Source organism: Triturus cristatus, chromosome 4_1 (assembly GCF_964204655.1).
Source record: "Triturus cristatus chromosome 4_1, aTriCri1.1, whole genome shotgun sequence".
Lineage (NCBI taxonomy): Eukaryota > Metazoa > Chordata > Amphibia > Caudata > Salamandridae > Triturus > Triturus cristatus.
In genome coordinates, this window is record NC_140585.1 from 811,513,520 (window position 1) to 811,528,233 (window position 14,714).

The 14,714-nt window shown below is 41.1% G+C and overlaps 1 protein-coding gene across 21 annotated transcripts in view; it reads right to left on the reverse strand.

Moving 5' to 3' along the window:
* GRIP1 (glutamate receptor interacting protein 1) overlaps nucleotides 1-14,714 on the reverse strand; it is a 1,150,044-nt gene that overhangs the window by 310,789 nt on the left and 824,541 nt on the right. For 18 of the 21 annotated variants that reach the window (XM_085653460.1, XM_085653454.1, XM_085653453.1 and 15 more), the window contains exon 3: nucleotides 3,796-3,931. The exons of the other annotated variants lie outside the window; for them this stretch is intronic. In XM_085653460.1, coding sequence (XP_085509586.1) covers nucleotides 3,796-3,931 — 136 coding nt within the window. The remainder of the gene's footprint in view (nucleotides 1-3,795; nucleotides 3,932-14,714) is intronic. 21 annotated transcript variants of the gene reach the window in all.

Sequence of the window (14,714 nt, forward strand, 5' to 3'; positions counted from 1 at the left end):
AGACGGTGGAAAACTACCTAGGAGAGGTGAGGTTAGTGAGGTGATTTGTGGGCGTGTTTTGCATTTTCACATTTTGTATTAGGGAAAGAGCCCAGAGGGAGGAGAGTCAGAAGGAGAAGAGTTAGAGAGGTAGAAGGAGACAGGATGAGTTAGGAGAAGGGTGTCATAGACTAGCTTAGAAGGAGCATCTTAGAACGAGCTCTGTAACTTTGGCTACCGATTCACTCGGTGAATGTACTTCTTAGGAAGTCTTCACAAGCTGACACCTTTTACTGATCTCGCCTGGGAAATGCTAAGTAGGGGTGTCACCTTAGAGACAGAGTAGGGCTAGTCTAATGTTTCTTTTTTTTTAAGGACTGATGAAGACTGATTTAAACGTTGGAGCAGTCCTTGCTAGTATCCTATTTTTAGAATTGTTCATTCTCTTCATGATCCACCGGAGCCGATTGTTCCGCAGATTTGGTTTTGTAGTAGTTCCGATGTATTTCTACAACCTCGTTTTGAGGTGCTTGTACATACAGTTTTTGGCTTTGTAATAAACCCCCTAAATTGAAATTGGAGTTTGTGGTCCTTGAGTCTTGATCAGTCTGGAGGTTAAATTGTGATGCGTTGTTTCTCCCCTTTACACTTCTCAGCAGGTAAAAAGAGACATCGACTGGGGTTCCATGTTAAATTTCTGTAGTGGAACCCGGCCTTATCAGCTTGAAATAGAAAGCAAGTCCCTCTCCTGCCAAATAGAACAAAATCTTATTTTTCCTATTCTCATGGCCTCTTCACACAGATTAATTGGCCAAAATGCTCCTTTTTCATAAAAAGGAAACACCTTTCTCATTATTAAGATCTAGTTCCCAGTGTACTGAAACAAATACATTCTGTAAGCACTAGTATGCTTAACTTTTTATGAAATGACTTCGCTTTTATTGCATAGGATCTGGTAACCATTTGGTATCAAAGGCATTTGCAAACAATTGATAACAAATTAAAATCTTTAAGAAGTGTTGCAAGGATGACTGCAGATATAACCTGCACATTCTAAGCCTCTTTTGATGTTGTCAGTATGCATGAAACTAGGATTCATGCTCACATCCTGTGATCTTGGTCACTGACACACCACGATTCTAAGCAACACCTAGTCAGGAAAGAGTGAAATTCATTGGTGGCGAACCTTAAACACCTGGATCCAGCCATTGCAATAATTCCGCTTCTGCTTACTGGGGCTATCCTTGGAGAAAGCCAATGTAATGTAATACACTGAGCCATTTGACTCTCTGTGGGGAGGTTACCTCTCAACGTGCCACTTTACGGACCCTTCACACCATCACATGCACAATCCCATCGGGAGCCCATCAGAACAGTAGGATGTGCACATACCTCTCATATTAACCCCTTCAGCGCGGCGTGGATTACTGCGCTGTGCTGAAGGGTTCTTGCGCGGGCGGTGCCGTGACGGAGTGGTTCCGTCATCCGCACAGCGCGACCGACGTGCGTGACGGAACCACTCCGTCACGCGCATCGAAGGGGTTAAGACACATCTATTGTTTAGTACAGTGAACACAGAGTACTGTTCAAGCATCACGTTTATAGTTCAAAACTAAACTTGCATTCCCATTTAGGATTGACACTGGTAATGCATTTGTCAACCGTCCATCTCTAGAGATGGATTCACTGTTGGCTGTGTGCTCACAACTAGTAACTACAGCTCGAGGTTCAGGAAGTTCAGGAAAGAGTCCTATCCCTTTCTTCTGGGCACTCAAGCCAGCATCTTTTACAGACCAGACTCCACCGTAGCACATGCACCCTCACTCTTCCTCCCATCACCTGAGGAATGATGCAATAAAGAAATGGTACAGCTTTATTCCTGCAGGGTGTCTAATCCAGAAGTGGTACACTTTGGGTATAGACCCTGAAGTTACAGGCACGACATCAAAACACCAAAAATACAGGACAGAACCTACATTTCCAAGCCAGTAAGAACTGGATGCCAATGAGGAGGTTGGAACAGTAAAATAAAATGGTGGGACATTGAAACGGCAAGTCAAGAAAAAATGCTGTACGTTGTAGAAGCACTAAAGCAGCAAACATATCTAAAATAAAGGCAAAATGAGGTTGGCTGTAACTAGCACCTCTAATTCCATTCACATTTTGAGGTTATATGATAACTACAGAGAAGTTAAGGAGACACTAATCTAGCTACCACAAAAAATAAACGGATCTCAAACTATACTCATGGTGTGGTATACTCCTGCATGGAGTACAGCAGCTGCCAACAACATTAGTATATATACTGCAGTTCCTTTTCAGGTAAGAAGGCTCTCTCATCCAGCATGTGTGCTACTCACCAAGGAGTAGGACAACCCTAATTCATCTAACAATTATGATGCCCAAAACCAGGCATAGAACGGCAGACATTCTCTCAGGACAAGGCCTCTGCACATCTAAGATTAGAAAATTGGGCAAGTGAAAGAGCCATAGACTCCATTTTGAAAATACCTTATGCGCACATAGTGTTTGGTTTTTTAGAATACTATTAAAACTAGGTGACTGAAGTTGGAGCGGACTAACATCTACTGACATATTTTCAACTCAGATCCCCGACGCATTTGTGAACTATATCCTTCAGCTTGTAAAGGTTTATGAAATTCACATCTAAATCAAAACAAAGAACATAGAATGAAAAAGTAGTAAATGTATCAACAGGTGGACCTACACATAAGGATGACTGCACAATCCACTAGCAATACAGAACACATTACTTGCTCAAAGATGGCCGCATCAACTACACATTAATGCAGTGATGTTGATCTTGGCAAAAGCAAGACTTCAGATGAGTTAATTCTGTGGAAAGGTAAAAGAGATGGTAGTAGTGGGAAGACGCGTATATCAGGAATAACAACATGCTGGATGTTTCTGAGGTTCATACTAACAAGTGAGTTGGCCAACATGAAGTAAGTGAAACAAACAATGAAAAAGATGGGCACAGTAAACATAAGAGCAGGCTTTACATATTCAGGGATGGACACGTAACACAATGATTTAGTTGTTCAACAAGTTTGCCTGTTTGAATGACACAGATCTTCGGGATGTTAAAGACCAGCAAGATGAAGAGAGGAATCAGGAGAAGAGGCATATTTCCTGTGGTGCTTCATCATATTACACAATATTTTTGTACTTTTTAAAGTTCAGTGATTACTGGTGTCCTGGTGTAATCGAAGGCCTGCTCTACCTACACCATATTATTTTAATTTATTGTTTAATTTCCTGGTAACCCTAACATCACAGAAGAAATTTAGCAATTTAAGAGACTGTTACTTTATATGAATTGTGAGGTCAATATGATCCCAGGGTTATTCTCCCCCATTTTTCTGGGGAATTCTTAGCCGCGTATTTATCATTCGGGGGAACATACAGCAAAAACATTCAAATTGAAGTTGAGATTATATTAATATGTACATTTTGTCAATATCCTGTATCACATACGTAGTTCGCCTTTAAGGGCAGTTCTGCTTGTTTTCTGTGTTGTATGCAGGTGTCTAAGTATTATTACATTGTTCTTTAGTCTACCCCTTTAAAATTACTCATATTTCAAAATAGTAAATTAGTTTTTAGAAGGCAATGGCTATGACAATGGCTTAATAATTAGTTGCTGGCTGTGTGTGGACTACCTGGCCGAAATCAATAGTTGTGTAACACTGGCCAGGATACATATAATTCCTCCTCCCATTTTGTGTCTGAAACCCTTATTTTTGAGTCTTGTTGTACATGATGTGACTGGTACATGGCTTAAAATGAGGTTACCTAGCAGCGATTCCTCCTTGTCGAAGGTTAGAGACTCTCGGCTTTCCATCCTTGTCAATTCCACCTGACACCGTGAGCCCTAGGGTGGTGCCTTCTTTCTTCATCAGTTCAATTAAGGTGGAGCCCTTGAATTCCTCTGTCAAAGGAAAAGTATTGACGTTACTGAAGTGGAAGCATGGCGGGTCACAGCGTGCCACCCGTTCACAAGCCAGTCACTCGCATTCTAACGAGGATAGCGTGTACAGCTCTATGCATGCGCACTGCAAATCGTCAACAATGTGGCCTGATACCACTGTGCATGCAGTCAGAAAATCATAAGCAGGGATTGCTTGCACCTACACACAACACAGTAGCCCAGTGGGAGGCTTTCACCCCTTGTGTCGGACAGGAAAGTAACAGCAGGTATGTATTTCAGTAGAGGAGTTTTGTTGAGAGCGGAGAGGACAGACAGTGCCAGCGTACTGGAGAAAAAGTGGTTGCGCATGTGTAAGGGTGATGATTGTAGTGTGACCCACATCTGGCTCCTTGCGATACTTGGAAAAAACTACTAGGTCACTTACCACTGGCCTGAATACCGCCCTTTCCGCCATCTCCAAACTACACCCTAAACGCTTCAACCATTCAAGTACCCTCCTGCCTGATTGTGCTGGCACTGCTCATGGAAAGGAGTGTGAAGCCGGTTCATCATGCAGTGACAGGAGCGTGGAGAACTCAGCAATGCACAGATGGACAATCACACGCTGCCTTCACTTGAAACTGAGCTAATCGCAGTTTTTGCGCATTCAATCAATATTCCACTTTTCCTATAGTTACCTTTGATACTGCACACTTTTTAACATTTTAGACCTAGTTATGCATTGTTTCTAACCCTCTGAAGGCACCTCATTTAGTACCCTCACTTTCTTGTACCATTTAAAGAATGAGAGAAGTTTTTCTCTCCATTTCTTCTATTCTCCACTTGTGTTTCAAAGGAGCATGAGTCAACATTTTAGTTTCAGTTTCTGAAAGCCTCTGGTTTTGCGTTTTACAGTGAAAGGTTTTGTACTCCGTAGAGATTTTCAGGCAGATAGCTCTGCCTTCCCCGGAGTCGCGCCAGAGGGAACTCTCTGCCTGCGCTCTGAGGCAGAGAGAAGGGAAGGGGCTTCACTCTGGGGATGACTGACAGCACCGAGCTCAGAAGCAGCGGAGGTCTCATCATCACTTCACTATGAAAACGGCGGGGCGGATTCAGGAATGTTCAGGGAGTTTCCCTTACACCAGGTGAAAACTGCACTAGTGCGCAGGTACCTCATTTATGGATTCATTACATACACTTCCTTGTGCACTGTATTTAATGGTCATATGAGTGGCTAGGTCCACGCTAGGACCCAGTGGTGTAACGAAACTTGAGAGGGCCCCCCTGCAAGGTATGTGGAGGGGCCCCCTCCGGACTCAGTCAGGAGCTCTCCGGCCACAGCACTGACCTGAGGTGGGCCCTTGGAGCTTGGCCCCCCTAGCCCCCGCACCACTGCTAGGACCTTCCCGAGGGTCTGAGCAGTGGGGCTAACACTTGGCCCCAGTGCAGGAAGTCATTTCCCTGCACTTTCAAAAGTTTAACTTTTCAATAAGTGTGGTGGGGGTCCTTCCACACATTTTCTTACATTTGACCAAGTAAACATTCGGATTCAGGCCCAGGAGCACTTCCTGCCGGAGAACACATGAACAGATTTTGTGCTCCAGCTTTATTTATGTTATGTAGCATGTAGAAAGCCCTTGAGTGCTGTACACAAGACAAAGACCAGTATCTATGCCGAGGCATGCAGTCCCCTGTGGGAGCATGCTGACTCATGCAGGGGGCCATTCCTTGACATCCCACTGGAGGCGCTCTTTTCCCACACCACCTTGTGCACAGTTTGTGCCCAGACTGTGTGTACATTATTCACAAGCAACACCCCTTGTGGGTAATTAGATTACACTTTTCAAGCCTTCGTGGGGTATTATGCCATGTTTCTATTTGAGACCAAGAAATAGCTTTGTTAACAGACCCGTGAAATGTATTATCAACGGTTCAACACTGTTAACATTCAATCACATCATTATAACAAGGAGAGAATTAAAAATCCGTATTTATTTAACATTTTTAAAGGACCTGCCCTTTAAAAAGTCTAACAGTGCATTTCTTCCTAAAATAATTTTCACTGTTCATGTTTCAATGGCTTCCATGATTTGGGGAGCTAGCTAGCTACTGTCTATTTATCCCTTTTTGTTAGCTAACTGTACATATATGTTCAGGTTCTACAGACGACCCCTTTGTTGGATGGTTGGTTTAGGGTTTGACGGTCAGGGTCGCAAATTAAAAAAATGCCAAAGCGTCCCTCCAATGGGTAAATCTGATTGGATGGCGGAAGAATGTGGAAGGAAAGTAGGTACACATGTTACAATGAGAGTGGACGTTCGACACGGTGTGGCAAGGTACATGTGAGTGACAGACAGAAAAAAATGAAAAAGAAATATGAGGAAAACAATACAAAAATGAATAATACCATGGAACCCATCAGAAATCTGACTCAACAAGATTGCTTATGTACCAGGCACCAGAGCACCGCAAAAGGGCAGTAATAACGCAGGGCATACAAACTGATATAAATTAAGTATCCCCTTTCATCCTTAAAAACAGGTTGTTTTTTGTGCAAATTATGAAAAGAGGATTACTGCACTTGAAGAGTTCAAAGTAAAGATTACTGTTCCTGGTCGAGCTGAAAGAATTTGAATTTTAAATCATAGTAGCACGTTTTATAAGTCGATCAAAAATCTGCAAGTGCCCCTCATGGCTTGTGAGTGCAGACAAAGTTGTTGTCAGTCTCAGGAAAAGGAGAACAAGTGCAACATTAGCAGGGACAAAACACTGAACGAGGTAAATGGCGCAGGGCTGGTCGCCCAAGACAACCCATGCACTTTATCTCTACTCTAGTGCAGGCACATTGTCACCACACTTTATCTGGTTTTCATACCGCATATGAGGCCCTGGCACAATGGTATTCAAACATTTTAATGCAGTGCCACCCCTCACGTGAAATTATTTATTCAGGACACACCCAAATGAGAAATTTTTTTATCACAATTATTCTCTAAAATGATAAATATATTGCAAGCAAGCTAAAGAATATTACTGGGGCTTCAGGGCACACACCCCAACAAGTATAAACACAACTGGTTTGCAATAGGGCTATTCAATTTATCAGAACAAATATATGAAGTGTAAAATGTATCAAGCAAAGTAAATACAATATTCGGTCTTACATTTTTTTTTTTAACGATTAATCCGATTTGCGAAAAACAAAATACCTTATAAACAAAGGAGTAAAAACCTGCAAGGAACTTTGGTGGGTATCAATGACATTTTCGAAAAAATTTAAGTGTATTCTTGTCATTTTATTACATATTATTTTGGCCCCATGTCACATGTGACACCTTCAGCCAGTCTAGGCTTTTTATAGCCACAAGCACTCGCCAAGCTGTAAGTATTCAGCCCACACTAACAATGTTAGAAGGAAAGTACAAGGCCAAACTCCGTTGTGCTGCTGAATAAACTAAAAGGACTGCCTGAGGGTGTTGCACCCCACCTGGGCCACATGGCATCTCTGAACATATTTAACAATTCGGTCACTGCAGTTATGTTCAGTTCTCCCTTTTAAACTCATACTCCGATACATAATTGTAAACATGGATCTGGCAGACCTTTCATCACATATGACAAGTATATTCCAGCTTTAGGGCTGTCCCCGACAACAATCAAACACATCAAACATGGTGGCCTGACCGTGGGCTCTTTTCAACATTCCACAGCATTGCCACGGACTCGAAAAGCCCCAACAAAACATCATATGAGCCCATTTCTCACCATGACCCGAGTTCAACATAAAGAGGATGAGATGGCAAAAAAATGAGGTTCTCAAGGCCGGAAAGGGCGCAGGGATGCAGGCCGGGAGCTACTGACATTTATGGAGCTATGTCTCCATCAGCAGCTAAGATCATAGAATATTAGTGTTCAAAAGGACCAGCAAAATTGTGGGGCAAACAAAAAGTAGCAGGAGGGCAACTGTTTATTTAGGTAAAATGTAGGTATGCTATTGACAAACTGCATAATTCAGTTAAAAGCAATGCTGTATTATGCTGTTTGCGTGTAAAGTAGGCAAAATGACTTAAGACCGTGTCATGTAGCTAAAGAGCTCATATTAGTGGGGTGCCTCCGCTCCCAGACACCACCAACATGTAAGCCGTTTGCAGAAAGAGGTGTCGGCGATCAGCGTCAAAAGAGCTGTCGGCTGCAGATCCTTTATTTGGCATTCGCCTCTAACTGGGCCACACACAAATAGATCACAAGGCAAAAATAGTCTGCTGCTACTTACTCGGTAATCTGGCAGTTTTGGCTCAACTGTTCGTATTTTCTTAATTTCCAGCATTTTCTTCCTAGTTTGATAATTGAGAATATCCTAGCACCTTGACGCCTTCTTGGTGAACGCATGCTCGCTAAGTACTTCTTCATTCGTTCACGTTGGTAGAAGGCAGATGGTGTCCTGATCTGAGAGGGATTCTGCCTCCCCGATCCCTTCACCATCGGCCATGAATGCAGAAGCAAATGCAGAGGTTCTGCTTTATCATTCATATAGTGCCGGGCTCAAACAGGCTGCACAACACTTGAGCTGCCAACCTGGTCCTCCACGTCCATACAGGAACAGCTGGTGATGCAGGAGCTGTAGGCAGGAGACCTGAACTCCAACATTATAAATGGAGGAACCTCCTCGTCACGAGTGTGCATGCGTGGACCTTTGACTCTGGCCCTCCACCCAGATGGCTTATGACTGATATCCTAAGACTCTCATCTCAGGCAAAATGCGTGAACTCAGTGATTCGCCCAGGTCATACCTTTGAGATTGATCATGCATGTATATGAAGGAGAGCTCCTGCGGGCAAGTTCTAACCTTCAGCATGACTACTGGCTGATTATCTGAGGCTCATTCAGATGGTTCAGTTATGATTTTCTCAAGCATATCTTCCTAACCCTAATGAGTCTGCTACCTGCTGGCACGCAGTGCTTTCCCACTTCCCAATACAAATACATAAACCAGCCTTGATGACGTAGTATATAATCTGGACGTATTTAAAAATGCCAAAGGATTTCTAATGTTTGTAGAAAGGGGAGTCTGGATATTGGGGCTCATGACAAAGTGCTGATAGAGACTCCAGATATTTTATGGTGACTTTTTTTTTGTTTAAAAAAGAGGTAGTGAACACTTCCATCAGTGTCTCCACTGAGGCCAGCATTTCAAAGGCACAGAACCAGATGCTCTGTAGCACGCATCACAGAGAACACCAAAGACAGGCTACCTGAAGCATTCGGGTGAAACTGGGATCAAAGTGGAAGCTGTCTGGCTGATTGCCTCCGTATAGTTCTACTGCCTCTACTGCATTGAAACAGTGGAACAAGAGCAACGGACATCGCTCTAAGTGGCACAAGGCCATCAGAAATGATCTCGCCAGTCTCCATCTGAGGTAGAACAGTCTATCGACAAGAGATTGGTCTATATATTCTCTGGCTCAACAATCCTCACTGGAGGACCTGCAAGTGCCCTCTGGCTGCCTCCTGTTAAACTAAGAAGTTCTACGCTAAGAGTCGGATAATGCATTTGTGCCTGATGTCAATTTGTCAGAGTGAAACCATATTTTAATTTCTGCGTTTACGTATGTACTCATTTATCCCAACTGCTGCAGAAAACCTACATAGATGTGACTGCGAATAAGGAAGTGGAGATCCAGAGGAACTTACAAAGAATATTTAGACGACCGTTTGAAGTAAAAAGTAACTGAATTGAGGCAGTTCGGAGTAGAGTGGGGCAAGCAACTTTCATCATCTGTTGTTCTTGTGAGCGTTAGTAAGATCATTCTGGGAAAACATCATTGCTAGAATCAAAATTATTGTTGAATTTTATGTAAAGGTGCAAAATAAGTTGATAATCTATTTTTAAGATTGGTAACGGTATGCAACTGAACAAAACAACAGTTAAACAAAGTTTCAGGAGACCAGCCAGCCTATGAGAATAACAATGTTCTTATTCAGTAGTCTGAACCCAACAGAGCTGCAATTATGGAACTAGACAACATGTCTTGCCAATCTAGGAAGCAGCATCAGAAATCGTATGGCCTATACAAGAATCTAGATACCTGTGACACAAATGACCAATGTCTTTGTGCCATCCACTCACACACTGGATTGTAACCCTCCTCTTTGAGGATAGACGCATCGATTAAACCTCTTTCACATGGCAAAACAAATGGAAAGTTTGATCTCCTTCGAATAAGCTCTAATCTGTGTTTGGTCAGAAAAAAAGAGACATTTGTTGGAAGTTTCAGATGGTATTTTTATAATGAATTTGAGAAGCAGGCCTAACAGGCAATGAAACCGTGAATTTTCAAGGTGCCATCCAATGGCATCCTTACCTTATTCACACAGCACCCCAAAATTCAGCTATAGGGGGGTGATACTGGAGATGTTTCTCATATTAAAGCTATTTTGCTTTATTTGAAAATATTGCCTATGGTGATTAGGAAAAAATAATTTCAGAGAAATTGAAAGAATACTTCCAAGTAAAAGGATTTGGGTTAGTTACAAGGAAGTAGGAAATCTGGTGCACAAATTGAAAATATGCATTGATTAGTTCAACATTTGGCAAACCATCCTAAAACTACATTCTGTTACCTCAAGCACCATGAAGACGTTAATATAGGTTTGGTGTAAAGCTTTTCTTTTGCATACTAATACTGACACATATCTTTCGCAATAAGTTTTGCATTAAACCATGTTGATACTGTTTTTATTGAAATTGTAAATATCTGTAAAATATTTTAAAAAATGCAAATAAAATATTAAAAAAGAAGTATTTTTATTAAAGGCAGCAACTTTGGTTGCCACTGAGCATCCTCTGTACAGATAGAAGAAGCTTCATGTCACAAAGAAGATGAAACTTTTATAAATGATATATACACAGACACACATACACCCCATCCATACTGCAAAAGTGCTTGATGGAAGAGCAGCACAGCTACAGAATTACCTGTAGAATACCCTTAACCCCTTCTGTGCCACGCCCTTTCCCCCTCCTGTGCCGGGCGTTACATTAGTGGGCGGGTTTCATGACGAGATAGTCTCGTCATGGGCACAGCGCGACCGTGCTCCATGACGAGACTATCTCGTCATGGGCACAGAAGAGGTTAAGTTGGCTATATGAAACAGTCTGTGGAAATAATGTGTTACGGCAACAACTCAGATAAAATATACAGAACCACACACCTGCTGCTAAGTCCGCAAGTACATAATGAAAGCGAAAACATTTATTAAAATTAATGCCAATCCTGCAACATTAAACATGGTCAACCAGGGTATGAATCATCAATCCACTGGAGAATGAGATATTTCTAAATTCTTCAAAGCCTGGAAAGGAGCTGAACTCAGTCTCATGACTGATAACTGTTCCCTGGAATGTAACTTCTGCATATACAAAAATATAGCTTCAGTTAGTTTAATTTTAGGGACTAACAGGTCTTGTAAAGATATAACAATAATAAGCTTGGCCGACTTAACATCTTCTCCTCGCCTGGTGACATTACTGCGAGGGATAAAAGTTGACTAAAAGTTGATTAAAAATCTACCTTCTGCGACCGTATGAGAAGGGAAATGAAGGTGTCAAAGCTGAGGAAGCCCGTGAATGCGGAGTACATGTTTGTACAGACCATCCTTAGTTTGGAGCCTTATCTGGTTATGCTCCCTAAAGGCAGGTATAGGGTCCTTTTAACCAGGTTTAGGGTGGGTTGGATTATAAGTCACCTGTCCTTCCCTTTAGGCCAGTTTGATCCAAAAGGAACTTTCTTTTCCCCTTGCGATGAGCTCTCTTTGCAAACTTTGGCGCATTTTGTGTTTTTTCCTGTGGGTTTTACAGCAGTTACACCAGAAAGTTTTGAATCCCAATCTTGAGGGGCACAAGACATTCCTGCCATATCCCTGCCCTTTGGTGTTCACAGTTGCTTCCCACACCTGAGGTCTGTTTGGGTGTGGTTACGTTTTTTAAACACGTGTTACAGTTCAGGCGCTCCTTATTGTTTTAACTGGTAGTTTTGGTGATTGTGAGTTGGATATGCATGCTGATTTTCTATGGTGGGTTGCGCTTGATTATCTTGCATTTTATTTTATTGAGGACTATATATCCGGTTGGAAGGGTTGCTAGATGACATTGTTTTTGTTCTAGGCTATTTACTCTGTGATTTTGTGCTTAATAATTTGCACTTTCTTGGTTGGTCTTTTATTGCAAATGTATTGATCTTGCAATTCGACTCTTTATGAACTTATGGATATACGTTTTAAAATATTTTTATGTATCTCATGATTTTATGTGATTGTGCTTTTATGAACCCAATTATGAAATGACTAATGACGAACAATAATAAAGAAACAGCAAGAAAGAGTGTATGGAGGGCAAGATCTCTGCTTTCCTGGCATGTCAGACTGACTCTGTCTACACAAGCTGCACTTAATAGCAAAAAACATTTACCAGCATCCAGTAAATGTTACAGCACGCAATGGAGTGGGAAGGAGGGGACAACTGCGGCACCACTTTCTGCTGCCTACTCCACCTGCTTTATTTGTTAAACAGTTTGATTCAAGTGAAAATGCCAAATTATTTATGTTTAACTTTATACTTTCATTTATCCACTGTCTTCATTTTGAGAAGGAATTGAGCCATAGATGGTAGTGATCTTCCATTGCAGTTTCACAATGATTAATTTAGCCGCTACGCCCCAATTCCTCTCTATAAAGCGACTTTACCTTTTCATAACCCCAAAATAAGGGAATCCTCTGACTAAAACAAGTATTTTGCATGTACAGCAGAAAATGTATAGCGCAATCAAATTAAAAATGGAAGCCTGTTTTAGGAATAAAAATTGCAAAATGCATAGCCCTTTTTCGACATCTCTGACCTGCGGCGTATTAGCATAGTAAATTTCAAAATCTGAGTAATTAGTGTGAAAAACTAAAGGATTAGGAATTTACTGTGTGTCTGTAATGCCGCTTTGAACGAAGGTTTAGCGCATATGCCTGCCATGAAATAAACATGACTTTGCATCTCATTAGAGACATTAACACGCATCACTGCAGATGTCTCCCAGCCTTCTGCATATAAATTTAATATGCTAAACAATTGTATAACAAATGTTATCTTAATTTCATTGGCCAAGCTGAGGAATGCACAAATCCAGAGAACACACACTCAGAAGAAGATGCAATGTGATTTTAAATAAAATATTAAAAAACTCAGATTTTAAGTAAGTGGATCCAATAGTAGACATGAAACATATGCTAGATTTGAATGCATTGTAAGGCAATGTGCTCTGTACAAAAAAGGCTCTTAGTTTTTGTTTTTTTTTGCTTTTATATTTTCATTCATTTTGCTTATGAATTCTAACTTTAAAAAAAATCCTTTACATAAAAATGGAAGTCAAATTAGAATATTGTGTTAAATGTATTTTTTTTCTTTTTTTTTAAATGAAAGAAAAGATTTTTTTCTATTTTATTTTGTATTAAAAATAAAGACAACTGAGGGATCATTTCAAATTCAAATTTATAAACTGTTTAAAGAGCAGTTCTTAGTCGCTGCAAGGAAATAGTATACACAGCCAGGTGAGAAAAATTCAAAAAGCTCAATGAAGGTTTTTTTATTTGTCTTTTTCTTTCAGTTCCTTTTCCTTTTTTTCCCGCTCTGCTTTTGCTTCTTCCTCTTCATGTTTTTTGATCAACTCTTCGACTTCTTTTTGCTTTAAAACTCTTATTTTTGTTTTTCCATTCTATCTTGTCAGTGTTGCAATTTCAATTTTCTCAGCAGAAAGCTTACTAACATCCATTGTCTTGTTTAACACTTTGACAGCTAAGGCAAGGGCATCCTTCAAATTCATGCCACCTTCTTTGTAGTCCTGTTTTAGCATTTTAACATTCTCTTCATCAGTATTTTTATAATATTAAGAAATATGCACAAAAACCATGACATGAAAATTCAGTATGAAATGCCTGGAACTAGAGGATAGAGAAAAGACAGAAAGTCTGAAGCATGAAAGGATGTGATGGCAGCCTACCAAAACAGCAGGGTTAAGAATTCCTAGTAAAGGGAACAAATTAGTGGTGGGAGCTGACAAATGTCTGAGTGAGAGGTAAAGCTCTGAGTAGAGGCAGGAAAGCTGCTTTAGTGCCAGCCGCCTGGGCCCCGCTGATAAAGGTTAAGACCCTCTGTAGGGGACGGCGCAGAGGCATTGATCGGGCTCTACGCTCAGAGCCCGCACAGAGCGCAGCACTGCAAGAGATCTCAGGTCTAATAGGCTGGCGGCTGACCCTAACGGGCTGTTGATGCCGCGGAGGACCCCCATGCATGTGCCGGAGGAGTGGAGGGAGAGTACCACTTCAACAGCAAGGAAAACGTCATTTTATGGCTCAGTTTATAATTAAAATATTGCTTAGAATTATTATATGTAAGAAAAGAAGGAGGGGCTAGTTACTAAACGCAACCCACCCTATGACGTCACCTCTTTGCTTGTGTGACTTATGGGATACATCTCGGTCTTCTCATAGGCGTGAATTAATCAATAAAGAATTGGCTAACATCAAACAGGAAGTTCAGGATGCAGAAAAATAAATCTAAGAATAAATTGGTCAAAACGATAGAAAAAATAGACAAGTAATTTTTGTTTTCATACCCTTTACCTTAAGCAATGTAGAGCATTGTTCACTATTAAACACATATACAATTATAGACGGGTAATAGTGAATAGCAGGGATATTTTCCAACAAGGTGTTCTGAGTGACACCAAATAGAAAATGAGAGCAAAGCTCAATTGTCTAT